The 26,830-nt window shown below is 37.8% G+C and overlaps 1 protein-coding gene across 5 annotated transcripts in view; it reads right to left on the bottom strand.

The window, feature by feature from the left end:
* ANKIB1 (ankyrin repeat and IBR domain containing 1) overlaps positions 1-26,830 on the bottom strand; it is a 157,277-nt gene that overhangs the window by 46,306 nt on the left and 84,141 nt on the right. For all 5 annotated transcript variants that reach the window (XM_029233170.1, XM_029233175.1, XM_029233174.1 and 2 more), the window contains exons 3-5: positions 22,609-22,909; positions 8,365-8,547; positions 3,455-3,572 (exon numbers count right to left, since the gene is read on the bottom strand). In XM_029233170.1, coding sequence (XP_029089003.1) covers positions 3,455-3,572; positions 8,365-8,547; positions 22,609-22,909 — 602 coding nt within the window. The remainder of the gene's footprint in view (positions 1-3,454; positions 3,573-8,364; positions 8,548-22,608; positions 22,910-26,830) is intronic.

Below are 26,830 nucleotides of genomic sequence, written 5' to 3' on the forward strand. Positions count from 1 at the left end.
GATTTTGACAGCAATTAGTATAAACTGCAGCTCTGTGCACTGTCATTTTTATTCACTAGCATGGTTTATCTCTGAAAATCTTATTTGATTATCAAAATATCACTGATATTACCTAAACAATATAGAAGAGATGTCCATCTGAAAACCTGCGTTAGCCTCTATTATATGCCTTAATAGGAGACTGAAATATAGAACTCTTAAGTTATCAAAAAAGTTATCACAGAATAGACAAATGTCAAGTAATAAAATTCAGTTAGATATCAGGTTATTAGAATTGACCCTACTATATAAAAGAAGTAACTTAGGGAAATATCAATGGAATGAAAATGGAGGTGATCATTTAAAAATACTTGATGACACAATGTGTAAACACCAGAGAAGAAAATCTTTGTTTTAATTACAATTACTAGTTAAGTTAGCCTTAGATTCTATATAATATTGTAAGTTAGAATTATGATATATTATATAATTTAGCTGAATGTAGATACCTGTGGCAGAAATGGCCATAAGTACTACACAACAGTTCTACAGAGTAGAACTATTGCTTGCAGTTAACTGTGACCATGTGACTGAATTCTGGTCAGTGGAATAGGTGCAGGAGTGATTTATGCCACTTCCAGGACTGGCTCAAAAAACTTCCCACACCTATTTCTCCACACTTTTTCCTTTCTGATTGGTTGTCTGGAATGGAGATAATCCAGGCAACCTCAGAAGCTACTTTGTTAATATGGCAGTCTCAGTCAGTCCGAGTAACTGTGTGGAGCAGAGCCCCTGTCCCATTCCTAACACTTTAGACTATTATGATTAATAAATGTTTACTGGTGGCGCAGTGGTTGAGAGTCCACCTGCCGATGCAGGGGACACAGGTTCGTGCCCCAGTCCGGGAAGATCCCACATGCCGCGGAGCGGCTGGGCCCGTGAGCCATGGACGCTGAGCCTGCACATCTGGAGCCTGTGTTCCACAACGGGAGAGGCCACAACAGTGAGAGGCCCGCATACCACAAAATAAATAAATAAATAAATAAATAAATGTTTACTGTGTTTGACTCGATACTTTCATTTCAGCAGCCAGCCTACCCTAACTAATACAACTGTCACGTTACAGCTCCTCACAGATGAATAGCTTCCACTTTTATGCCAGCTCTATGTTATATTTAAATGCACTCTCTTTATTTGAAAGCTCAAGCAAAGGACGGGGTGCTGTGAACCTCACACAAAAGAAAAACAATTTAAGGTATTTGGTATTTCTTTACAAGTTTTTACGAATGTTAAGTATTATTACTAAGAGGAAAATATTTTATCTTTAAATTCTAAGATTTTAAAAGCTATTCTGAATTTCTCAATGTCGTTTTTGAAACCAGGTCTAAATTTTTTTCCCAAAGGATTTACTTCAAAATTTTAAAAGATGGCAATGGAGAAAAATAGTTTTATAATAAAAAGATGGATTTAAAAATATATAAATAACATTTCAGATATATTATCTATTCATTTTGTAACTATGATCTGAGGGCTTAAGGGATGCCAGATATTGTGGAAACAAAAAACAATAAAAAGCTGTCCTCTAAGAGCTCCCAGGCTAATGTAGAAGAAAAGCAAATAAAGAGATTATTACAATATTGTATTATAAGTGTACGACACATACATGCACAGGATATAATGGGAAGAGACAGGAAGGCTCTCAGTGAATACTTGGGAACACATAAGCAGAAAAGGTTTCCTGGAAGAGTGATTAATAAGGACAAGCAGGAGTGGGTAAATAAATGGGAAAATTAACAGCCCGGGTAAAGAAGCCTTGGTCATGAAGGTCTACTAAAGAGCTGGGATATTTTAAGTCTGTGGAGAGCCAGTGAAGGGTTTTTCAGCAGGGGAGTTACATGCTCAAAATTTTAAAATGCAATATAAAAAATGAATAAGGATGAAGAGGAATAGCAACAGCGGAGACTACAATTGAGATGAAAAATAATGACAACCTGAATTTAAGTCAGTGGCAGTGAGAATGGAAAGAGCTAGGGAGGATGGGGAGAGGATGAGAGATATTTAGGAAGAGAAATGATAAGACTGTGGCCAAATGTAATAGAGATGAAGAAGGAAAGTATGACTTCCCAGTTTCTAGTTAGGGTGATTAAATTAATGTGGCAGTCCATTTATCAAGACAGTGGGAGAAATGATGAGTTCAGGTGTGGACATCCTTAGGTTGAGGAGAAAATGTTAAAAAGGCATTTAGAAATAAAGCCTTGAATACTTTATTAAGGTCAGGTGGTAGATATATTCTTTACTATTTAGGTGGTTTTTGAAACCCTTGGTTTCATTAGATAAATGTGCACAGCAATGTTTCTCAGAAAACGGTCTACTTTGTAAGGCTTGTTTACAACACACGTTTTTATGCTGCATCCCTCACCTAAAGACTTAGACTCTATGGAAGTCGTCCTAGGAATCTCTGGTTAGTTTCCCAGGCTATCCTTATTTATACTAAAATATAGAGCCACTGGTATATAAAGTGGAAAAGAGTGTCAAGTACAGAACTCTGGGAAATATCAATATTGAAGTTAGTGATTCTGGATGGTTATATACCAAATTATTCACAGAGGTGATCAAAGGATGATGAAATGCAGTTTTAAATTTTCTTCTGATCAAAACATTATATAAAAGTTTTTGGAAGTTGACATTCTATTTTAGGATAGATGGTACAGATTTATAGTTAAAACAGACCAGTATGCCTCAAAATTACTGGATGAGAATAGCCATTTACCTTTCTACCTTTAAAAAGCATTTCTAAATCAGAAAAAATTTCTAAATCAGAAATAAGCCAAAATGTCAGATATCAAGTGTGCAATGAGAGGGTCCAACTCAGCATGTAACAACTTCCAGAATGGCTATGCTAAGTATCACAGAGAACTTAAGCTGAGCACTTTTCCTAAGTAAATCTGGTAGTGTCCTCAAAAAAATAAAAACATACAAAAAACCTCACCTTAAAAGGAATAGCATATTCCTGCCTTGACTCTCTAAATTTCTCTTTGTGCATTTCATGGTGAGAAACAGCTTTTACATAAAATAAATACAACTGACAATACTGATAACACAACTGTTAGTTAACTTTATTTAATTGACTTTAGTAAAAATTAATGTTAAAACCAGGACTAGGACTATGGATTCCAACTCTCAACCCTGCTTGAATCAGATACATTTCTAAAATTAGACAATCTATAAGTTGATTTAGTAGCTCAATTTTTAAAAGAAATTTCCTGTTTCTCTCTACGATTTGTAGCTAGTTTATACTTCAAAATACAAAATGTTATGAGGATGCTGAGTACTGCAGTAACTACTGCACAAAAATGAACTTAGGCTTGTTTAGCAAACTATTTTGTTTTATATTAAAACATTAAAATAGCCACCTTTTAACTCTGAAAAGTTTCAAAAGGCACTCGTGTTATCAGAAGCACATTTCTTTCATTACCATGAGCTCGAAGTAAAGCTTCAGCAGTAAATAGTGGAGCCTGGAGCATGTCTGCTGTTTCCACAATAAGCATATCTTTCAATCTACGAAGATCCTGAGGTCTTAATCCTTCATATGGCTTTAAAAAGAAGAAAAACAAAGTTAAATTGGCTATTATACTATTAGGAAGTTCTAAATGCCTATAAATAAATATATATGATTATCATTTATTTAACCTTCCAGTTCCAGTTTGGCAATGAAGTTAAAAAGGCTCTGTATGTTCCACTATCATGGACTTCAAACTACTCTCTCACAAGTCTTTTTTAAGATGGAAAGTGGATGCCTAGTCTCATGTACCTTATCATTCTAAAACAAAAGAATCATATTATAATGACAAAACCATCTTACTTCATAGTTTAAAAAATCTGAATAATACAAAAATGAATTAGAAATAAAAATCTATAATCCCACCACTGAGCAATGGTCATGATTAAAGTTCTCAAGTATTTTTATCCAGTCTTTTCTTTTTGCAAATCAATTGTGTGTGAATATATCAATACATGTTTTCACTTAGACTCACTTTTAATCACTGAACCACCAACATTTACACTTATTAAGATACAATCTGGATTGCTAGTGGGATTATATGATACCTATTAATTAATTTGGAGAGAAGTGATTATGACATACTATTCAACTTCTTATCATAAATGTATTCTCTCTGTTTATTCAAGTGTTAATGCTTCTTAGTTTTCTTCATAAAGGTACTGTATCATTTCAGGTTTTTAAAATTCTTTTGTTATCCTTTATACTTTTTTTTCTTTGCATTTAACAGAAAACATACAAGGAATAAAATCACAAATGTCTCACTATTCAGAAATTTATAAAAGCTAAAATAACCTGTGACATGTTTTCCCCATTACATTTCCCTAATTTTCCCCATCCTTGCTTATAGCAATCACTATGATGAATTTAATTTGTAGCTATCATAATATTATGGCATAACATTAAATATATCGCTAAGCAACTTGCTTTTATTTTTATTCAATACTGTGTTTTTATTATTAATATTGATGCACATATCTATTTCAATCCTTTAAACAGACGTAACCAGCTTACTGCAGTAAGCATAGAACTAAAGACCATAACTTAAAAAGAAGTAGAAATTCTCAAATACTTATCAGAATAACAACCATTGAGGAAGTCCTTTGGTAACATCTATCACACATTCCAGAGAGTTCTGGGCAGTCAGTAAGCCCTATCCCTTACAGCTGATTTACAGATATTTTAAAACTAGATATTATCTTTATTTCTTGCTTTGTTTTTTTGATTATCATGGAAACCATTTCATCAATTCTTACTTAACCCCATATGGTGGGAACTCTATTCACCAGGGGTAATTTCTCTCAGTTGATGTATGTTTCCTGATCCTAAGATGTCTTCTGGCAGGGAAGCATATATAAGCAATGAGTGTAGTAATGACAGGGAAGACTGACAAACTTGACTGCAAAAGAAACTGCCAAGATTTAAACATAAAAAGTGTGTTGATTTTAATATATAAGGAATTTGTGACAATCAGTAAATTTAAAATGTCAAAAGTTATAAAAACACAAACATCCTTAAGTATACAAACTCTTTACCTAACAAACTGGCCAAGGTTTGGAAAAAAACAAAAACACCCCTCAATATTGGTAAGGTTGCAGTGAGATGGCCCTCTGATGTACTGTGGGTAAAAACAGAAATTGGATTATCATTTAATGACTAAGCATCACGTATCATGAGCCTTTAAAATACTGACTCAATAACTTTACTTATAGGAATCTATCCTAAGGTCTAATCACAATGTGAACAAAACTGGTCAACTGTAATGTTACTTTTAAAAGTGACAAAATGCAAGGAACCCAAATATACTTTCAGGGAGTTATAGGACATCTACATGTTAGAGTAGTTAGCAGTCATTCAAAATGTTTTCCATGATGAATCTGTGAATATCAAAAAATGTTAAGGAAAAAAAAAACTACAGGATGTAAAATGTACAATATCATCACACTGATGAAAAATGGAAGGGAAAATGTTACAAGTATCATTTATAAGTGGTAGAATAATGAATATTTTAAATTTTCATTCTGCTTCTTCTTATAAAAGGGGTGTTTGGCTGAAAAAATTTTAATTAAAAAATTAAAGAACTTCCCTGGTGGTCCAGTGGTTAAGACTCCGTGCTTCCAACGCAGGGGGCGCGGGTCTGACACCTGGTCAGGGAACTAAGATCCCACATGCCACTCAGCACGGCCAAAAAAAGAAGAAAAATTAAAGAAAAATCACTGGGAATGTTAAAAAGCTTTAAACAGGGGCAGAGCATGCACTCAATCAGTCTGCAGTGTTACTCTTTTTACAAATGATAGTAAAAACTTAATGCTGAATACATTTCATATCATACTGTATTAATAGTCTACTACACCTATATATGCATTCAGCTATACTGCCATGAATCTCTACATATTACAGGTATCCTATAACCTTAAGTAGAAAAAGAAATAAAAATTTAACCTAAACTATTCTATATAGGGATTAACTAAAAAAGGAAAAAGGGGAAATTTAACCCAACTATCCTTTAAAAAGTGCCCCCAAATCATCATATACAGTTTGCTTTTAAGCTAATTTATGAACCATACTTTGTCCTGCAAAAATCTACAAATCCTTTAATGATTAAATTTGTAGTACTCATTCCAGTCTAGAATTTATACACTATATATAACATTGCTTCTAGAAACTGTGTTCCAAGTTCAGATTTGGGACTCCAGGTATCTTTCCTGCCTCAGCAATGAAAACCAATATTTCCTGATATTCCCAGTGGTGGCAACTGTTTATTTCCTGGTATATTTCCTAAATGTTCTTTTTCAGATTAGCCATCATTCTACCTAATCTATGTTGAACCAAATAAAATTTGACTTTTGATACATTAAGAAAGGAATAATATTGATATAAAGCAATCTGTATAAATTCTTTTTTTTAAATGCACAGTTTAAAACCTAAATAGGTTACAATGGAAGAAAAATAGTCCTTGAAGGAGAAAGACACTGCCTTCATGAACATGTAACATATTCACTCTGAATTTCTGCAATGGAACTATAACTAGGTCATGTGATGCATTTCAATACATTGCTCAGTTCCAAGCGGGCAGTACCCCTTTCTTCTGCAGGAGGGATTAAGATGAAGGTGCCTTTCTCTTTCCTGCTGCAAAGATAAACTGCTTCTTTTTCAGATTAACACAAACCAGCAATAACCTTCAAAGCAGTCCAATACTGATACAAAGAAAGAAAAAGAAAACTAATTTAAAGAGGAATGGCAAATAAAAGTGCCTAAACACATACAAATAATAGTTATATAAGTCCTCTCAGAATCAAGTTAGCACTGAACACTGAAGAATCAGAATCGTTTTTAGAGGAAAAAATTTACTGTGTCTTATAATAATGTCTTTATTTAAGAAATATTTATGGATGCCCACTGTGCATGCAGGTGTGTTAGACACTGAAAATATTCTGCTAAATAAGGCAGTTATGGTTCTGGCCCTCATAAAGTTGACAATCTAATAAAAGAGAAAGGCAGTAAACAAGTAAACTATAAAAATATATAAACAAAGTAATTATAGCATGTGATAAGTGCTACAAAAAATAAATAGGGTATATGGTAAAGAATAATGGAAGGAGAGGGGTCTACTTCAGAAAGAATGGTCTAAGACTGCCTCTCTGCAGAACTGATATAGTCAAGAGGAAACTTGGGAGATGATTTTAGACATAAGGAACAGGAAATGCAAAAGCTTTAGTATAGTCTAGGTACTACAATTAGAGCAAAGTGTGCCAGTGAGATGATGTTGGAGAGGTAAATAGTGGCGAGACCATATAAGGTCTTATATCTGAGCAAACAGTTTGGATTTTATTCTAAGTGCTATGAAAAGTCACTCTATGGTTTAAGTGATATGATCTAATTTAAGTTTAAAAGGCACTCTGGCTACTGTGCACAAAATGGATTCTAAGGGGACGAGAACAGAAGGAAGGAGACCAGTAAGGAAACTACTATAGTAGTTCAGATGAGAAGTGAAGGTGGAGAGGACCTAGGGAGGTAGGAGTAGAGAATGGGAGGAGTAAATGGATTTAGGTTATAACTTTGGAGGTAAACTGACAGAATTCCCAGACTGCTTGGATGTGAGGAATCGAGAATGCTTGCCACATTTATGCTTGAGTGGATGGAGGTAATGTTTACTGAGACAAGGAAGACTTAAAGGAAAACCAGAAAGCAATGTCACTGAAGCCAAGGGAAGAGTGTTTCACTAAGGGAGTGGTTAATTATGTCAAGTGGTGCTGAAGAGTTCAAGTAAGAAAAGCACCTACTGGATTTGGCAACACAGTGACTCTTGATGTCCACAGCAGTGCAGTTCCATCAGAGTAGAAGGGAAGAAAGTCACACTGCAATGGGCTGAAGAGTGAAGGGAAGGTGAGGAAGTTGGTATGTATAGATAGCTCCTAAGTTTTGTTTTTCTCATATGAAGATCAGAGATATGGGGCTACAAGTGAAGGGGGACAGGGACAGGGCTGGGGAAGAGTGGTCAATGGAGAGGTCGTTTTGTTTTTTAAGATGGGAGTTACCAAAGCATGTTTGTTGATAAGAGCAATCCAGAAGACAGGCAGAGACTGAAGTACAGGACTGGAGTCTTGGAGTCAGCATCTCTATTTATACGTAATTAAACATACTTACATATGCTAAAGGACAGACACCACCTCCAGGTTTTCTAGATGTATTTTCATACTTATGGCTATGTAGATCACAGGATATTTAGCATATTGCAAAGAAGACCACACAAACTGGGTTTTAAAGAAGAAAAAAATAAAATTTAATATAAAATCCATGTAATTTTTTTATTAAAAAAAACTTACCTCTCGTTTGTCTAATGCAGCATATTCAGCTTCTATTTCTTCAGCTTCAGGATCTCGTGAGAATACCATTTGAGATTCCAGATTGAGGGCCAAATCTTTGTGGTGTTGCTTTTCAGCACAATCACAAGGAGTATCTTTATTCTCATTCTCAGCAAACAAGTCTCCTCCATGTTTTACTAAAAGCTAAAAAAGATTTTTTCAAAAACTTTCAACTATAGGACTTCCCTAGTGGCACAGTGGTTAAGAATCCGCCTGCCAATGCAGGGGACACGGGTTCAAGCCCTGGTCCGGGAAGATCCCACATGCCGCAGAGCAACTAAGCCTGTGCGCCACAACTACTGAGCCTGTGCTCTAGGGCCCTTGAGCCACAACTACTGAAGCCGGCGCACCTAGAGCCCCTGCTCTCCAACAAGAGAAGCCACCTCAATGAGAAGCCCGTGCACCGCAAGGAAGAGTGGCCCCCACTCGCCACAACTAGAGAAAGCCCGCACGCAGCAATGAAGACCAAATGCAGCCAAAAATAAATAAATTTATTAAAAAAAAAGAAAAAAACCTTGCAACTATAGATTTAAATGACAAGTTATTTCATGCTGCCTATTAGAAAAATTTTAATAAAGTAAGCACAACAAAAATTCAACAGTATGTATCTGAAATGACAATAAAAGTTATTTAGATACCAGTGGCTTCTAATTTTAAGATTAGCAATTCTTGCTTATTAGCGTTAAGATGACTTCCTTTTGAGGCTTCCCTGGTGGCGCAGTGGTTAAGAATCTGCCTGTCAATGCAAGGGACACGGGTTCGAGCCCTGGCCCAGGGAGATCCCACATGCCGCAGAGTAACTGAGCCCGTGCACCACAACTACTGAGCCTGCGCTCCAGTGCCCGCGAGCCACAGCTACTGAGCCCGCATGTCACAACTACTGAAGCCTGCGCCTAGAGCCTGTGCTCCTAGAAGCCACCGCAATGAGAAGCCCTCACACCGCAACGAAGAGTAGTCCCTGCTTGCTGTAACCAGAGAAAGCCCGCGCACAGCAACGAAGACCCAACGCAGCCAAAAATAAAAATAAATAATGAAATAAATTTATTAAAAAAAAAAAGATGACTTCCTTTGGTTAAAAACAACAACAAACCAATTTCTTAAACTTTACAAAGAAATTCTTAAGCATTCTGTCCAAAGTTTACTTAAAAATCAATAATTTTATAGTCATTCAATGCTCTAAATTTTATACATTTCTATAAATCTTTCTTAAAAAAGAAGGACACAGCCAATACTGTTACTTTAACCACTAATACCTGGATGCCCTGACAAGGTGGACAAAAGTTTTCATTTGTATCATTCATTATCCAGCTAAACGCTGAAATAAAATTTGGTTGAGCAAATCACTGAAGCAAAACTGTTTTCAATATTCCTCCAAATAAGCAATGAGAGCAAAACTGTTTTCAATATTCCTCAAAATAAGCAATGGGAATAGCTACTGATAGCCAAGTTGGGAAGATACTCTATCAAATCTCTTGATATTTAAAGGTAGGATTTCGCCCAAGGAAATCCCACTTTTAAAATTACATGGAATAGGGACTTGTCTTGTGCACTACTGAGGTTTCTACTGGTTTTGCCGAAGTTAAATATGTTGTTATTAAGGGCTATAGGTTCAAGTTTCCCCAGTATGTCTGCAGAGACATTAACAAGGACATGAATACCATGAGGGCCATAATCTAGGACAACCCTAAAGGACAGCCTGACAATTAGTCATGGAGCTGATTCTTTTATAGAATTCAGTCACAACCATAACAACACAGTAACAGCCACCACTTATTGTTTTCTAAGTGCTAAGCACTATGCTGGGACTTCAAATACATATTCTTACTTAATATTAACAACCCCAAGTAGCAGGGATATTATAATGTTTCAGAAGAGTTAAACAAGTTGACCAAAGTTACTCAGCTAATAAGCAGTAGAACTGGGATTCAGACACAAGTTTGACCAAGTTCTTAACCATGACTGGACATTGTGCTGACCCAAAGAATAGGCTGATCACAAAATAAAGAAGTCAAATGTATTCCGGGCCCACCATAAAGTTCTGGCCAGATCTTATTTATGATCTAAATGTGAATACTTTTTAGAGATTTTCATTTTTTATGTGGGTTAATAAAAATGGTAGCTTCTTTTCATTTTCTTCCAAATAATTTTATCTCCTCTCCCTCCAACAAACACACATATCTTCCTGTAAAGTTCTTTTATTGCTTTTGGAACTGTCATCCTTAATCCTTATGGTTCCTCCACAGTCATCCCAAGAGGCCCTAATAAAATAAGGGACTTATACCAATGCCAGGCCTGGAAGCCATGGGCTAACTTGACAAGCCCAATGGATATGACTTAGGTTTCTTGCTCTAAGCCAAACGTATACCTCAGAGCTAAGATGGTTTAAAACATTTTTTAAGTTGTAAAAACAAGCAAACAAACAAACCAAGAAGAATATGAAACATAGACTTGTGGTCACAAAGCTTAAAATATTTACCCATTACATCTGGCCCTTTACAGAAAAAAAATCTGTGAAGCAATAGCTCTCAGCAGTCACTGTTGCAGCCACCTTCTAGAGCCTGAAGGCAAGGTCATATCAGCTGCTATTTACCACCTGGAACCTTTTTAGTCTAAATGTGGTCCGAGGACACCAGGGGGTTTGTTAGAAATGCTGACTCTCAGGGCTACCACCCAAGCCCCTCCCACTCCAGGCCTCTAAATCAGAATCTGATTCTCATCTCCAGGAGATTCTTATGCACATTAAAGTTTGACAAGCAATGACCCTAGACTATGGCCTGTGTGGCATGGAAACTGACATATTTATATTACCTTCTCTGTTCAATACTGGCGACTTATATTAAGTCCACAGACTTATCATACCTATTGCAGGGTCTGTTACTGTTTTCAGCCTTTCTGCTTCACTAACACAAAACAGACTATTTGCTTCTGGCTGCTACAGAACTGAGAGCTGACTTGACTCTATGGTTCTTTGATATTCAGAGTAGCAGAAAATGCACACTGGGATGGCTTTCAAAGCCATGACTTGATTTACTTCCACAACAAATACTACCACAGAAGAGATTCTAAATATTAGCAAACAAGATAAATCATCTTTAACTTAATCACCCTACTCTTTAGCAAAAGCAAAGACAAAATTTAAGAGGCTGTGCCATTCCAGAATATTGGTAAGGGAAACATTCCAGAGTATAGACTGCATTCCTTGGGGTTTAAAAACAAACAAAAAAAGGATGTGTGAGAAGTCATTGTTGAGAGTCACTGTTGACTATTTTTAGAACTTGAGACTTCTTGCCTTGATTGGTAATTCGAAAGGAGTCCCCAGATGAGTCTGATGGGAGTGGGGTTAGGGGCCACAAAAACCTGTATCTCATTGCTGCAATTGGTACCTGGACAGAAACTCATAATCAGTGATGGAATGGAGGGTCCATGTTTACAGCATTTGTCTTGGCAAGGAAAATCAACGTATATGCTACCTTTGGCATAGAAGCTAGCTAGCTATCACCAGTACTGCCTGACATTGGAGGATTACTTTTTAAAAAAGAATTTTAGCATACTGACCTTTAGGGCCTAAGGCTGGAACACAAGAAAGCAGAAGATGTCAAGATATCTGTTAAACTTTTGCTGCATAAAGTCAGGTGTTTTGCTTTTACATAATAGGGTGTTACACGTGGCTCTGAAGAGGTAGTTTTTAAATGCTTCAACCAAAGCATTCTAAGTATCATTTTCTCCACTCTCAAGCAAGGAGAACTGAATATTTTATTCAAATGTGTTTTTTAGCCTATCTCAGACACTTGGTGGTACATACAATTTTCTACCTTAAAAGAAACATACAATTATCACTATCTCAGCGCGTCTGTTTATCGATTTTGCCTTCCTTTCTGTTCATAATCCCAGAGGAAGAGGGGAAGGACAGCCCTTAGTTCATGACAAATCCCTTCCCACCCCTTTGATCCATCATCTAAATGGCTGGTTGACTCTGAACAAGTCATTTAACTTCTGTAAGTCTCAGTTTACCAGGTCCATCTATAAAATGAGGCTTACATAATCTTGAGAAAAAATGTAAAAAAAGATGATTCTTAGTCTCTTCTGGTTGTAAAATTACCATTTCCTCATCTGTTTCCTCTATGATCTTGAGCACTCCATTATTCCTTTCATCTTCACTCTCTGACTTTCTACTGGCTCCTGGTACAGGAGTCCCCTATCTTAATTCTGTTAGCCTTCTTGTCACTTCCCCAAAACTTTACTTTCTCTCTTGGCCACATTTGTCAAATTAGTGACTGACACCCGCTGTCTCTCTACTTCCTCAGCAAATTACTCAATTTCTCCCAGCAATCTGACTTCTACTCTGTCCACTTGACTATAATATTCCTGAAAGTCATTAATACCTCTCAAATCCAACAGCCTTATCAGTCTTGTAATTCCTTGCCCTTTCTGAAGCACAACAAATGACTGACTACCTCCTCTCCTTGAAATTCTTCTCTTGGCATAACTCGACAATGTATTATTTTGGTTCTCTTCTCTGCTTTTTTGGTTTTTGTTGTAGGCCACTTACTGTTCCCACTCCCTTTAAACAGAGGCATTCTCCAAGTTGATGCTGTGACTTTAATTCTGTAATTTTATCTATAGTCTTTTCCTTGGATTTCTCATCTATACCTTATCTTGCAGATAACATTTAATTCTAAATCTATATTCATTACTCCCAGTTAGTTCTAATCTTCAATAGCCTGAATACCATTTCACGTGGATAATCTAAGACCTCAATCTCCTTCTAAATGAAAACGCAAGATATTCTCCCTTCCTTCTAACCAATTCCTTCACCTCATCTCACTTAATTTTTTTTTTCTTTTTACTACTAAAGTGTAGTTGACATACAACACCTCATCTCATTTTTAAAATATCTGTCAATTGTTAGCAGGGTTCAAAGTGAACTAGGTTCAAAACCATCCTCAGTTTACTTAAAAATAAAAGTTAATTTATTTTACTGTAATTATAGATATGATAGCAGATTGTTACAGAAAATGCAAAAAAATCAAAGAGAGAAAATTATATTATCCAAAGATAGCTCAACATTGTTAATATTAACATTTTAAAGTCTCCATCATTTTTAACTTTTCTCTCCCTTACTTTCTTGTATCAACTGACCAAGTCACCTAAATGCATCTGCCTCATTCTTTCCGTTTCTAATACCACCATACAAATCCAGGCCATTTATCAGTTCACAGCAGAATTAATGCAATAAGATTCTAACTCCTGTCACTCCCTCTAGTACACTGGTTTTCAACCTTGGCTGAACACTAGAATCATCTGGAGAAGTTTAATATACTAGTGTCTGGGGGTCCACTCTCAGAAATTCCAATTTTATTGATTTGAGATATGGTCTACACTATGGGATTTTTTGTGCAGACATGGTTACAACCACTGTTTCAGCACAAAGGTTTCCAAACTGTTTATGAATCATCTAGGTAATCTGATAGTCATATTAGGGTGATCTAGAGTGGGGATTAAATATATGAACTCTTTACAGGTGATTCCATTCTATGTCCCACAGACTACTGCTCTAAGCCAAGGATTCTCAAATTTTAATGTGAGTATGAATGAATCACCTTGGGGTTCTTGTTAAACTACAAATTCAGACTCAGCTGATCTGAGATGAGGCCTGAGATTCTGCATTCCCAACAAGTACCCAAATTCATGCCAATGCCAGTCTGAGGACCACTGTCTGGGTAACAAGGCTTTAAGAACCACTCCTTTAGAAGTCCCCCCTTTCAACTCTATTCTACATTACAACCATTAGGCTAATCTTACTATATTTGCTTTCATAATAGCACTCCACCAGTCAAAAAATTTAAATGGCTCAATTTTCTATAAATAAATCCAAAATTCTTGGCATTAGTATTTCTACGTAGTATGGCTTCTATCTTCATTTTAAGTCATCTGTCTTATCAAACCTCTGCAAAATACTTCAATCTGCATTTGTTTGAGACCTAGAACAGTGCTTCTCAAACTATAACATGCAAACGAATAACCAGTAAAACTTGCTTAAAGCATTCCTGGAGTCTACCCCCAGAGATTCTGATTTGGAATCTGGAGGTCTGTGGGGCACAAGAATTTGTATTTATGACAAGCTCCCAGGCGTTACTGATGCTACAAAATGTGCTGAGGGCCACATTTTGAGTAGCCTCCTCCAAATACTTAAACTGAAATCTCATCCACTCAAATATTACTACTACCCATGAAATCTTCTGGGCTAAGTAAAATTTAAATGATGTCTCCTTCCCTTCAATGCCTATAACAGTTAATGCCTAAATAATTAATAGCTCTTAGCATCATAATGTTTTGGATGCAATAATAAAATCATAACTTTCTTGATTAAAAATTAGAAAACTGAGGCCCAGAAACAGGCAAAGTTACTCAGTTGCTGAGCTGAGACTACAATTTCTGTATTCTTTTTACAGTTTTAAAACCCCAGGTGCTAAAAACACAATATAATTAAGTAAAACTCTTCAGTATGATTTGTGAATGATTTTTTTGGCTTTTCAATGAAGTGTGAAATACTCTGATAGCTGCCAAAGTGTCAAATAGCCCCTGTAGCTGTAAATGGAAGTGTGATTTATGACCTTTGGTTTTCTAGTGACCTTTATTTGATCTAACAATGAGCAGCTACACTTAAAACTTTGAATAAGCAAGTGGAACGAGGATGCATAGGAAATATCTAAAGATAATACTCATTTTAAAAAATGCTTTTCACAAAGAGCTGAAGCACTATCAAACACAACCACCACCTCTGTCACATCAACCAGTTCTTGAATCACTGTGACGGGTGAAGCACCAATATAAATAAAATGAGGCCTAATGACTAGGCTTGATCTAGGGAAGTCCGCAAAGGGGAAGAAAAATCACTAAACTTTTAATTGGGCCTTGCTAATAGACCTAACACATCATTCCTCTCCAAAGTCCATCTCTATTCCAAAGTGGAAAAACAAAAACTCAGCAACCAAGATAAAAGTGTGTTTTTTATAATATTAAATTCTTGTAAAATTTATATTTTAATGGAGTTCCATTTTTGTGCGCTGGGCATCCATTACATAGTATTTTTTAAGTTCTTTGTATACTTAAAGCATACAGGACTTGCTACATATTGATAGTTATTTTACATATTTAAAATAAGCTTCTATAGTGTGGAGTCATCTTTGGTTTCCTCTCCCAATCTTTGCATAATGCAGGGGTCCACTGCAAACTAAGGCCTGTGAGCCAAATCTAGCCTGCTGCCTGTTCCTGTATAGCCCACAAACTAAAAATTATTTTTACGTTTTAAAATGGTTGAAAGGAATCAAAAGATTATTTCATGATATGTGAAAATTATAAGAAATTCAAGTGGGAATATCCATAAACAAAGTTTTAATGGAACACTGCCATGCTCACTTATACACTGTCTATGGCTGCTTTCAGGATACTGTAGCATAGTTGAGCAGTTGCCTAAAATATCTGGGCTTTCACAGAAAAAAGTTTGCTTACCCTTGAAATAATTCTTTGAAATATGAAAAAATTAAAATTAAAGGGGCTTTAATTATAGTTTGCCTTAATAAATGTTCAACATATAAGCATTTCTAATTTTCAAACAATTGCAGCCCACTCCTCTTTGTGTTACTTTTATCTCATAAATAATTTTGAATGATAAATATTTGTGAAACTCCAGATTTTCCTACTCAAGGAAGTTCTGAAAAATACAAAGTGAGGATTTGATATAAGCACCTGTTGTTAGAAGGTGGCCAACAGAGATAAAAAGAAGGGGCTGGCCAAAAGCGGCAAGGAAGAGTTCTGTTCTGCAAATGAGTGGCATAAGTTTGCCGCAAAAACAAAACAAAACAAAAACAGTCCCAAGGTAAATCCAGGTATCAAGACTAGATATGGGGATAACGGTAGCATCATTAATAGGAATAAGGCAGTCAAGAGGAGGAACTGGTAGAGAAGACTGAGTACAGTTTTGGAAACACTGAATTTGAGAGACTGTTGGAATGTCCACTGTCAACTAGGCAGCAATATAACATGAGAAATTTCTCTATGATTAAGATGTTTTTAATCCAGCCCTGCACCAATGGCTTCGCAATTCCACATCTCCAATTTATTAATCAAACACCATTTGTGAGGCAATGTCACGGGCCCCATTGGTGTTTCTCCATTTGAATGGTTGCTGAATATTTACCTATGCTTTGACAACCTCCACTGATGTCGAATGAGAGAAAAGAAACACAACCACCTTCTCTCCCCAATACAAACTCACACTCAGCGTGGATAATCACAAAGCCTCCACAGGTTAACAGATGAAAAGAAATGAGCAGTCAACACAAACATCGAGCCCTCTTTGTGGTGTCAAGGCAGCAGCTGGGGGAGGGAGGAGAGAGGAGATGATCCCCCTCTCCTGGTTGAAGGCATCACTGAGAAGTACAGGGAAGGGGCCAGCTGTGTCAAGAGGGAGGACGCTAAGAACCTGGTCATCTATGTGCATGTTCCCCAAAGTCACAGGTCATAAGTCCTTAGCACACTGCTGCAGAGGGATCTGCCTTTGATGGCTCAGAACCGGCATGATCTTCTACATTAATTGTGTGTGTGTGTGCGTTGTGTGTGTGCATGCGTGCACGTGTGTGTTTGAGGGTGAGGTTTTAAGACTAATCCACGGGATGAATTTTTTCATTCAAATAGAATGGTCTGTGGTGGACCCAAGATTATACAGCAGGAAGATAAAGGCATTTAGCTCTGAACCCTAATATTGTCTCTGCTCCCCACTCTCCTGCAAGAATTCCACCTTCTACTCATCTGACCCAGCCTCATGGGGGCTTGGCTGGGAAGTGTGGAGCGAGGGGGAGGGGAATGGGATCACACACCCTCAGCCAGCAACTGGTATGCCTGCACACAACAGTGCTCTAGACATATGTGCTGCATGAACGAATTTGTGACTTAGTCACTGATCTCTTCTCGTCACTTTTTAGCAACTTTCCCAAAGGGAGAGCAAAGCCTTCTCATCCCACTCTTCCCTTCTCCCCAGCATGGAAATGCCTTGGAATTTCTGCCCTTGCGTCAGGATAGAGGTGGGATGCTCAGAGGTGGGGACTCCTGGCTACCTGCCCCAGGCTGCTCTGGCCTTAGCTGGTCCTGGGGTGGAGGCCACCAGGGAACTGTGAGTGTGAGGAGGTCAACTTCAGCTCCTCAAAACATGGGAGTCTCCCGTCCCCAAGAGACCTTCTCAATCTTTGGGACTGTTGGGCTGTGAACTGGTCAAGAGAGGTATATGGTCCAGCTCCTGACTCAAGACCCCTGCTTGAGCAGCTGGATGAGGAGGGACGGCAGATATGCCTAATGGAACCAGCCACAGAGGAAGCGCAAAGTGGCATTTCACCCAGGAACACAGTCAAAACACGCAGGCAGGCGGGTGAGCAGTGTGAGGCAGCTCATCAGGCATGGTTTAATTTCTTCTTGGCGATGCCTTCTGCTTTATTTTCAATACAATCAGGACAAGGTGTATACAGAAGTCACCCTACCACCTGGTACCTGGTACAGCATCACTTGAGGTCTATTACAATGCAGCTTAGTGCCCACTCGAGCACCCCTGAGGCCCCCCACAGGGCAGCATGCATCGGTTTCTGATGTGTTAGGGGCAGTCTGGCCCACATGGGCCTGAAGCCAGAATAGTCTGCAAGTGACAGTGCCCAGAGCACAGAGACAGGCAGGAGGCCCAGATGCGAATGTTAGATTTGGGAGAAGAGCAACAGGAGGGCTCCTGCCAGCCCCTCATGTTAGCTCAAATACCTCAAACTCAATAATCACAGTCCATCTTTCCTCCTCTCCCTGGATTATTTCCTTAGCCTCGCCCCTCCTCCAGAACATCAGAAGAACTTTCTGCACTTGAGCTTGACTTGAGGGAAGGAGAGAATTTCGATTAGCAAAGAGGAGGACAGGTGAGGGTGTGGTGATTAAAGGTGAAGGCCCCTGCCCTCTGCTCCTGAATCACCCCTCTCCTGGTGGAGGGAGGGGGTGGAAAGAGTGGGTTCTGGCCAGGAACCATTCACCAAGTAGCTGGAAACATCTGCCCTGAGCAGGTCCACCTAGGGCTCTACAGAGGGTGCAGTGAGCATGGTCTGGCTCCCCCAGTTTGTGCCACCCCAAGTGCCCGCTGGGAGAGGACAGGGCAGAGAATGCCATCTGGACACAGGCTCGCTCTCACCCCCTGGTCTTCTCAGGTGACTGTCAGGTCAGAGAGCCGCCCTCTTCAGATAATACAGCTCAGGTGAAAGAGGCTTAGGTGGGTCTCCATGGCAACCACCAATCAGGAACTGGGCCGCCTCCAGGGTTCATCAGAGGAACTGTGGTTCCAGCCTCTGGGGACACACACACAAACACACACACACACACATACACACACACACCACAAACACCAGTCACACACACACACCACAAACACCAGTCCAGGGTGCATCCCTTTTCTGGCCTATGTTTTTTTCTCTCAGCACAACTTCTGAGAGATAGAAAGAGAGGAAAAAGCATGAGGCAGCAGCCAGCAGCACAAGAGAAAAAGGAGGGAGGCGTTTAGATTCAGTCTTCCTTCTACCCTGTCCTCCTGTGGCTGCTGAACCTCCTGCATTTCCCTGAAGAGACCCAGACACTCTCTTCTCCCAGACTAGGAAGCAGAAAACAGGACCCCCGCGGGACCTTTCACCTGCACAGAGCTGGACCTCAGAAATCCCTGGTCCAGGAAGATCCCACATGCCGGGGAGCGGCTAGGCCCGTGCACTGCGGCTGCTGAGCCTGTGCTCTAGAGCTGGCGAGCCACAACTACTGAAGCCTGTGCGCCTGGAGCCCATGCTCTGCAGGGGGAGAGGCCACCGCAGCAAGGGTCCCAGGCCCCCCCCCCACACAGCGTGAAGCAATGGGGGGTGTCCCCCACTCACCGCAACTAAAGAAAGCCCGCCCACAGCAACAAAGACCCAATGCAGCCAAAAACAAATAAAATAAATAAATTAAAAAAAAAGATACTTTTATGTTATGTTCTGTGTGTGTATGTGTGCGTCCCTTTAGCTGACTATGGAACACAATTATTACAGAGAGAAGGGGAAGTTTTTAAACATTTCATTTATATGGTTCAAAATAATGAGCCATAGGAAAGTATGTGTTTAAATGAACATATGAAATTGTCTGCTGTTGACTTTATCAGCTCTGTCCTTAAATAAACACACAGAGAGAAAAACATCAACAACTAGAAAAGACGTATTTCCATAGATATGTCCTCAAGAGTTAAAAAAAATAGCTTGACCTTAACCATGGAGTAAAATAATCAATTTAACCTCAAAGGCTAGACACTGAAAATGGGATATATTTTACTGCAATCACAGATTAAGAGAAAATTAGCACTAAAAGGGGTCTTTTGAGATAACTGTGATAGTTTCCTATTGGATGGTTGACACTGATAATCTCAAAGTTGAGTGACTCGCTCAAGGTCTTACAGACAGTCTCTGTGAGGACCAAGACTAGAAACCAGTGCCCTATATACCATACTATGATAGCTTAGCTTAATGAAAAAAATTAGTAAATATCTGTTAACAGTCTTTTACTCAACCCAAACCCTTTATATCATGCTTGGTACCAATGAGCACAGTGAATGTTAGAAGACCTTATACAAACACTAAGACACTTGAGGACTAATTCTCTAAGAAGTACAGTTATATAGTAGGTTATGTATTTCAATGTATTTGTTTTACTCACTAGAACTAGAAAACATAAGGCCTCTGGAAATTAATGTACACTTCCCTGTGAAACTCTTCTGGTTTAATTAACAGTAAACATTATCAAAAGTCATTTAAGACCTAAGGCTGGGTATACAGTCAAGTATATATAAGAGATTTAAGATAGCTTTATATGGGTAAAATGATGTGCTAAAATCTGTTGATGACAACTAGAATAAATGCAATGAAGGTATTTATAGGGCTCTATTTGAGGTGTTTTACATTAAGTCAAAGAGCTCTTCTGAACACAAAAAAATGAAAACAGTCATTAAATGGTGTGGTTTGTATAAAGTGATTTGCTGACAGATCAAACAGTTAAAACTTACACATACATTCACACCAAGCAAATCATCAGGCCTGTCAGTTCAGAATAAACCTGGTACTAATTTCCTTCACTGAGCAAAAAACAATGTTGGTAAAAACACCACATTCAATTTTTAAAAATAATTTAATAACATGTCATTGCAAACATACTTCAAAATGAACAACTACTAAAGCAATGCTTATAGAGAATTTTTGGAAGCAAGATATTAAAGCAGCAGTTTAAGAGCATTATTATTACTATCAAGAATAAGATATTTTCTACTCTAATTCACTTGAGAAATATGATGCAGTCCCGTCAACAATGATGAGTCACTATAGGCAGTGATTCTTTCATAAGAGGTGGGCATAGAACAATATACAAAAAGATTTGTGTAAAAAGCCTTCAGGAATTCTGCCCATAGCCTCCCTCCCGCAAAATCCTAGAACATCCTTCCACCACACCGTGAATCAAAGTTAGAAAACAAAGCTTAAAATTAGTTTCAAGTTAATGACTGTCACTAATTAACTAGTGGGCAAAGGTGACACAAACCCAAGGGATGAAATGACAAAGATTCTAAAAGATTAATAAGTATCACAAACAACAGCAATAAACACAAGATCAGAAAGGTTCTAGAAGTGAAAATAACTGACACTTCAGATACACTAAAGAAATCATATAAATGGCCATAACCTTTTTTTTTTTTTTTAGATTTATTTTTGGCTGCAGTGGGTCTTCTTCGCTGCACGCCGGCTTTCTCTAGTTGTAGCGAGTGGGGGCTACTCTTCGTTGCAGTGTGTGGGCTTCTCACTGCAGTGGCTTCTCTTGTTGAGGAGCACAGGCTCTAGTTGCACGGGCTTCAGTAGTTGCAGCACATGGGCTCAGCAGTTGTTGCACGCGGGCCCTAGAGCTCGCGGGCTTCAGTAGTTGCAGCACGCAGGCTCTAGGGTGTGCGGGCTTCAGTAGTTTTGGTGTGTGGGCTCAGTAGTTGTGGCTTGCGGGCTCTAGAGCGCAGGCTCAGTAGTTGTGGCACATGGGCTTAGTTACTCCGCAGTATGTGGGATCTTCCTGGAGCAGAGACTGAACCTGTGTCCCCTGCATTGGCAGGAGGATTCTTAACCACTGTGCCACCAGGGAAGTCCCTAAATGGCCATAACCTTTTAACACGAGTAAGAAAATGAAGGACCTTCATGTTTTTTGGTATATTTATCAATTTAGAAATATAAAGTTTATATAGATGAATAACATTAAGGAAATACTAAATTTTCAGATATGTATTTTAATCTGATTAATATATATTTAATCTGGATCATTGATTTTTCCAATAAAGTCCTACATTTTTGGTAACTGGATACTCTGTGATTCAATCTATAATTCTCCCCACTGAAACAAGTACATCTATACAAAAGAACTTCTAAGAATTATGTATGGACTGACTTCTACATAGCTGAGAGAAACCTGTTCTTCTGTATGTAGAGTAGTGATGACAGTACAAAGAGTAATGATTTCTTAGCTTAGTTAAGATCCTACACTATATGGTTGATTTTATCTAAGCCTGTTGTTAGATATTTATATATATATGAAAAACATATATGGAAAAACTCAATTACAATAGAGTATTCAGGCGCTTTAATGCAGACTACACAGAAAAAACCAGCACATTTTAATATATATATGTTTTTAAAAGACCCCAATAAATGTATTCATTAATATTTATCAATTGCTTAGGGAACTGATCAATTCTATATATAGCTAAAGGTCCCACTTGTCAAGATTTGCCATATGTATAAATTTTATAAGTTGGCTTCTAAAAATAAGCAAAAAATGTAAAACATATCTCTACTAAAACTATTACTCTCAATATGATAGAGTTTGTATGATGACTGTTATCTTCAGGAATGTTAGCAAATTTTCAATTGCTCCTAATTCCATTTTATTTCCAAGGATGAATGTTTATGGGTTTGTTTTCCCTAAAACAAGGGCTCCTGATTCTTTTAGAACCACAAAAGGGACAGAAATGACTAGCTAAATTAACTGTTAAGATAAGTAAAACAAAACTGATTATTACACATTACCAAGACACAGATTTTACCATGCAGAATATTTAAAAAAAAAACACCACCAAAGTTTTACCTCTACACAGGTTTTCATCCCTGAGGCAGCAGCATAGTGCAGGGGTGTGTTCTTTTTGTTATCAACTGCATCAACAGCTGCTCTCTCATATTCGCCTTGGTCAAGTTTTGCTCCTTTCCATCTTAAAATCATCTGCAGACAGTCTGCTCTTCTAAAGTCATCTTCCGTGGGGCGTGCTAAGCGAGGATGAAGGGCTCCTTCCGATATCATAATTTGAGGGCCCATACATAACAAATGCATAGATGTTTCATTGTGTACATTCCGTTTATTTGGATTTCCATCTCTACCAAAAAGAAAGGTCCTAAAATGGTAAAGGAAAAGGATGAAAATCAGTTTTTTCCTACCTTGAAATAGTACACAGAAGATACATTTAAAAGGTAACCTCTACTTTTAAGCTGCTAATCCAATTTCTATTGAAGCACTGTTTCAAAATACGTTGAATGACTAATTCTTAGTTATAAAAAACTCCATTCTAGAATAATACCAAAAAACCAAAGTTGCATATCTTTACAGTATTTGCTAATTAAAGAGAAGAAGGCATAGGAAGAAAAAAGAAAGGTAAGGAAAAGGAAAATGAAAGAGAAGTGAAGAAACAAGGAAGATAAAAGGAAGGGGAGGAAGAAGGAAAGGAACCGAAAGGGCCACTTACAGACTAAGATGTCAATTAACATAAATGCCTTAGGTACAGTATTAAACATACCACACCAATTTTTTTTGTTTATTGCTCTGCTCTATTTTTTTTCTTGAGTACATATTTACTTAATAAGGATGGTGACAATATAAGCGAAGCAAGCAATGCATAAGTCTGGGAGCTAGTGGGAACGTTAAATGTTAAATCTAGGAAAAATTTCTCTACCTAAGTCTTTGGCTAGCCTTTGAAAGAATAAGGCACATATTACACGGTGTAATACTTTTTGAGGGGAGTAAGCTATGGTTAGTTCTGGGAGAAAAAGATCTAATTCCAACGTGGCAGCCCTTACCAATGGTAGGTCTAGGTGAGCTGCCTTAGCTACTGCCAAACCCAGATCTGAGAGTTGTGCCTAGCATCCATGCCTAGCATCCACTACATCCTTGAGCTAGGGTCAATGGACTAATATTTGAGCCAGTTCAGTGGCCATAATAGGATACTGGAAAATGAGTTGGATAAAACCTACTAAAATACAGTCAGCCTGTACTAAAAAACACAAATACACTATGAAATGGGCATACAGTCCCATATCTGAAGATGAATCACATTTACTGCGGAGGTATGGTATCATTTGCGTTCCTATGTCCAAGTGCAGAAGAGCAATGGGAAGGAAGCAGAGTCAAACTCTTAAATCCTAGGTTCATCTGAATTGTTTTTAGGTTAGTTTCAGCTTAGAACAAGAAAAACCAAAAACCCTGACCAAAAAGGAACTAGGATGGCCTTTTCAATTTGAATGAGTTAGCCAAGGTGGAACGCTCTTATCAGAAAAAGGCTGAGTAAGTTGTCCTAAAGTAGTAGAAGGTCCCAGACAACTTTCAGAACAACTCTGCATATTTCCTGTTTTTATAATTCAAGATTCTACACAGCTCGGCAATATAGCCCTTCAAAACTAGCCTGAAAGTAAGACATGAAGTCTCTGAAGCAGAAACAAATGAAATATTATTACTTATAATAACCATGCCAGTCCCTCATAACCCAACTCTTACCACTGGGGTAATGCAATCCAAGCCCGATCAGACATCACAGTACAATACATGTACTGGGGTCTGCGCTGTGGGCGAATGTGACAGGCAGACTAATGTCCCCACCCCAAAGAGGTTTATGTCCTAATTCCTGGAACCTGTGAATATGTTACCTTACACGGTAAAAGGGACTTTGCAGATAAGATTAAGTTAAGGTTCTTGACATTGGGAAATTATCCTAGATTATCCAGGTGGGCCCAATGTAATCTTGAGTCCTTAGAAGAGAAAGACAGGAGGGTGAGAATCAGAGAGATATTCGAAGATGCTATGCTTCTGTCTTTAAAAATGGTAGAAGGGGTCACAAGCCAAGAAGTGCAGGCAGCTTTTGGAAACTGGAAAAGGTAAGGTAAGGGATTCTACCCAGGAGCCTGCAGAAGGAATACAGCTCTGCCAAAACCTTGAGTTTAATCCAGTGAAACCATTTGAGACTTCTGATCTCCAGAGCTTTAAGATAGTAAATTTGTGTTAAGTCACCAAGTTTGTGGTAATTTGTTACAGCAACAATAGGAAGTTAATAAAGCAATTAGCTGCAAAAATAAGACTCTGGAAGGCTTGTATAGCAGACCTCCTCCCCTCTGGAGATGGGGGGAGGCGGGGAGAGAAGCGGGTGGGGGGGTGTCAGAGTGGGGGAACCTATCCTTGAGTGTGAACAAATTGTCCTAGGGAAGATCCTGGGTTCTTATGGTTTGGAATGTAAAATATGTTTCTGGGCAGAAGATAAGACTAGCATCTCTGAGTCTTACAACTTAGGGAACGTCTCAATGGTCTTAGGTCTCATCCACACCTTATTCAAATATAAACATGTATCTCCTGAGAGGTAAACCTCTCTGGAGTTCTCAATCTCTACTCAGTCAAAGTTTAACTTCCAAGGCTTGTCTTTTAAGCCCAGGTCCCAAGTTCTAATAAAATTTGCTCAGAAAACCCTAACTGTGCATATTTTCTCTACAGTCCTACATAGCCTTTATGGCCTTCTGACCCCTGCAGTACATTTGTAGGCTCTTCATTGCTTGCTCTGCTATTTGGTTCCCCAAGACCTGACCTAGCCATCTAAACAAACCCAGCCCTACTTAGAAGCCTCTTTACACAACGTGGCCTCCTCCAGTGGCATTTGGTCATTCCCTTCTTTGTCTTCCTATAATATTCTAATTATATAATTCATTACATTGTATCACAGTTACTTTCTTACATATCTTTTCCCTTCTCCCACTTGGTTTACAGCCTTCTATGGCAGGGTCTATATCCTGTTCTTTCTTGAATCCCCAATACAGTGTCAGACACAGAGCAGACTCTTGCTATAATTTTGATAGATGAACTGAATGAATATTACTTTTATTGGGAATATATTAAGATAGAATTGTAGATCTCTCAAGCCAGCAGTGTAGCCGACTGGTAAAGAACATGGTATCTAGTACAGACTGCCAGACTCTAATCCCAGTTCTGTCACTTTTTAGCTATATGATCTTACACAAGTTACATAATAGCTAACATATATATAATCAACATAAATATATACCTAATATATGTAATATATATAACCAACTAATATATGGTTGATAGTCTTTGACCAAGTAAACCTACTCCTGGAATTTATCCTAAAGGAAATAACTTAAAGAATAAAAATCTATAGGAACAATGACATTCAATATACTGTTATCTTGAATAGAAAAATCTGTAGTAACTTAAATGTCTGGTTATAGGAAAAATGGGAAACATAAATCATGGTCTCTCTATACAATAGAAAATTATAAATTATAAAGTCATTGAAAAGTCTATCTATGAACACTTATAGCTAAAACTAGAAGGGAACAAGGAATAATTCTAACAGTTGTTTAAGGGAGGCAGGAATGTGAGTAGTTTTATTTATTTATATAACCATAATGTTGCTTCATAGTTTAAAAGAAAAAAAAAGGAAAAATATATTTTCCCTAAGTCAACAACTGATGATAATATTCTCAGTGATATATCCCTGTATTTATAATGGTTGAATTATAGTGGATTATAATGAATAACCAAAATCTAGACAATACTCTAAAAATGTGTTCAAGATTAAAACTTCTTCTAAGAGGCATTATTAAGAATAAAAAAGATTTCATATTCTTAAAATTTTAATTTAGAAATAAATTATTAAAATTAATTCAGAGTCTATAAGATTCTGTACAACCACATTTATTTAGCCTTTCCTATCCCTATTTCCAATATATCATTTATTTTCTCTTTTAGTTTGTTCAGGAGAGAAACAAACCATGGAATTTAATACAAGGAATTATCAGCACGGAATTTAATACAAGTTGGAAGGATGTCAGCTGATATGGAGAAAGCTCTCTTTCTCTATCAATCTCTCTCTCATTAAACAATTCTAGATCCTCCCCAATAGAGGGAAGAGATAGTGTGATAATTTTGCAAATGTTCTTATACCCAATCTGCCAGACTCTGATTAATCAAACCAAACAAACGTTATTATTCTGAAGTTAAAGTATTAAAATAGCTTCTTTATACATATTTATTCAGGAAA

The sequence above is a fragment of the Monodon monoceros genome, unplaced genomic scaffold, assembly GCF_005190385.1.
Source record: "Monodon monoceros isolate NGI ecotype Baffin Bay Population unplaced genomic scaffold, NGI_Narwhal_1 Super_Scaffold_2, whole genome shotgun sequence".
In the NCBI taxonomy this organism is placed as follows: Eukaryota; Metazoa; Chordata; class Mammalia; order Artiodactyla; family Monodontidae; genus Monodon; species Monodon monoceros.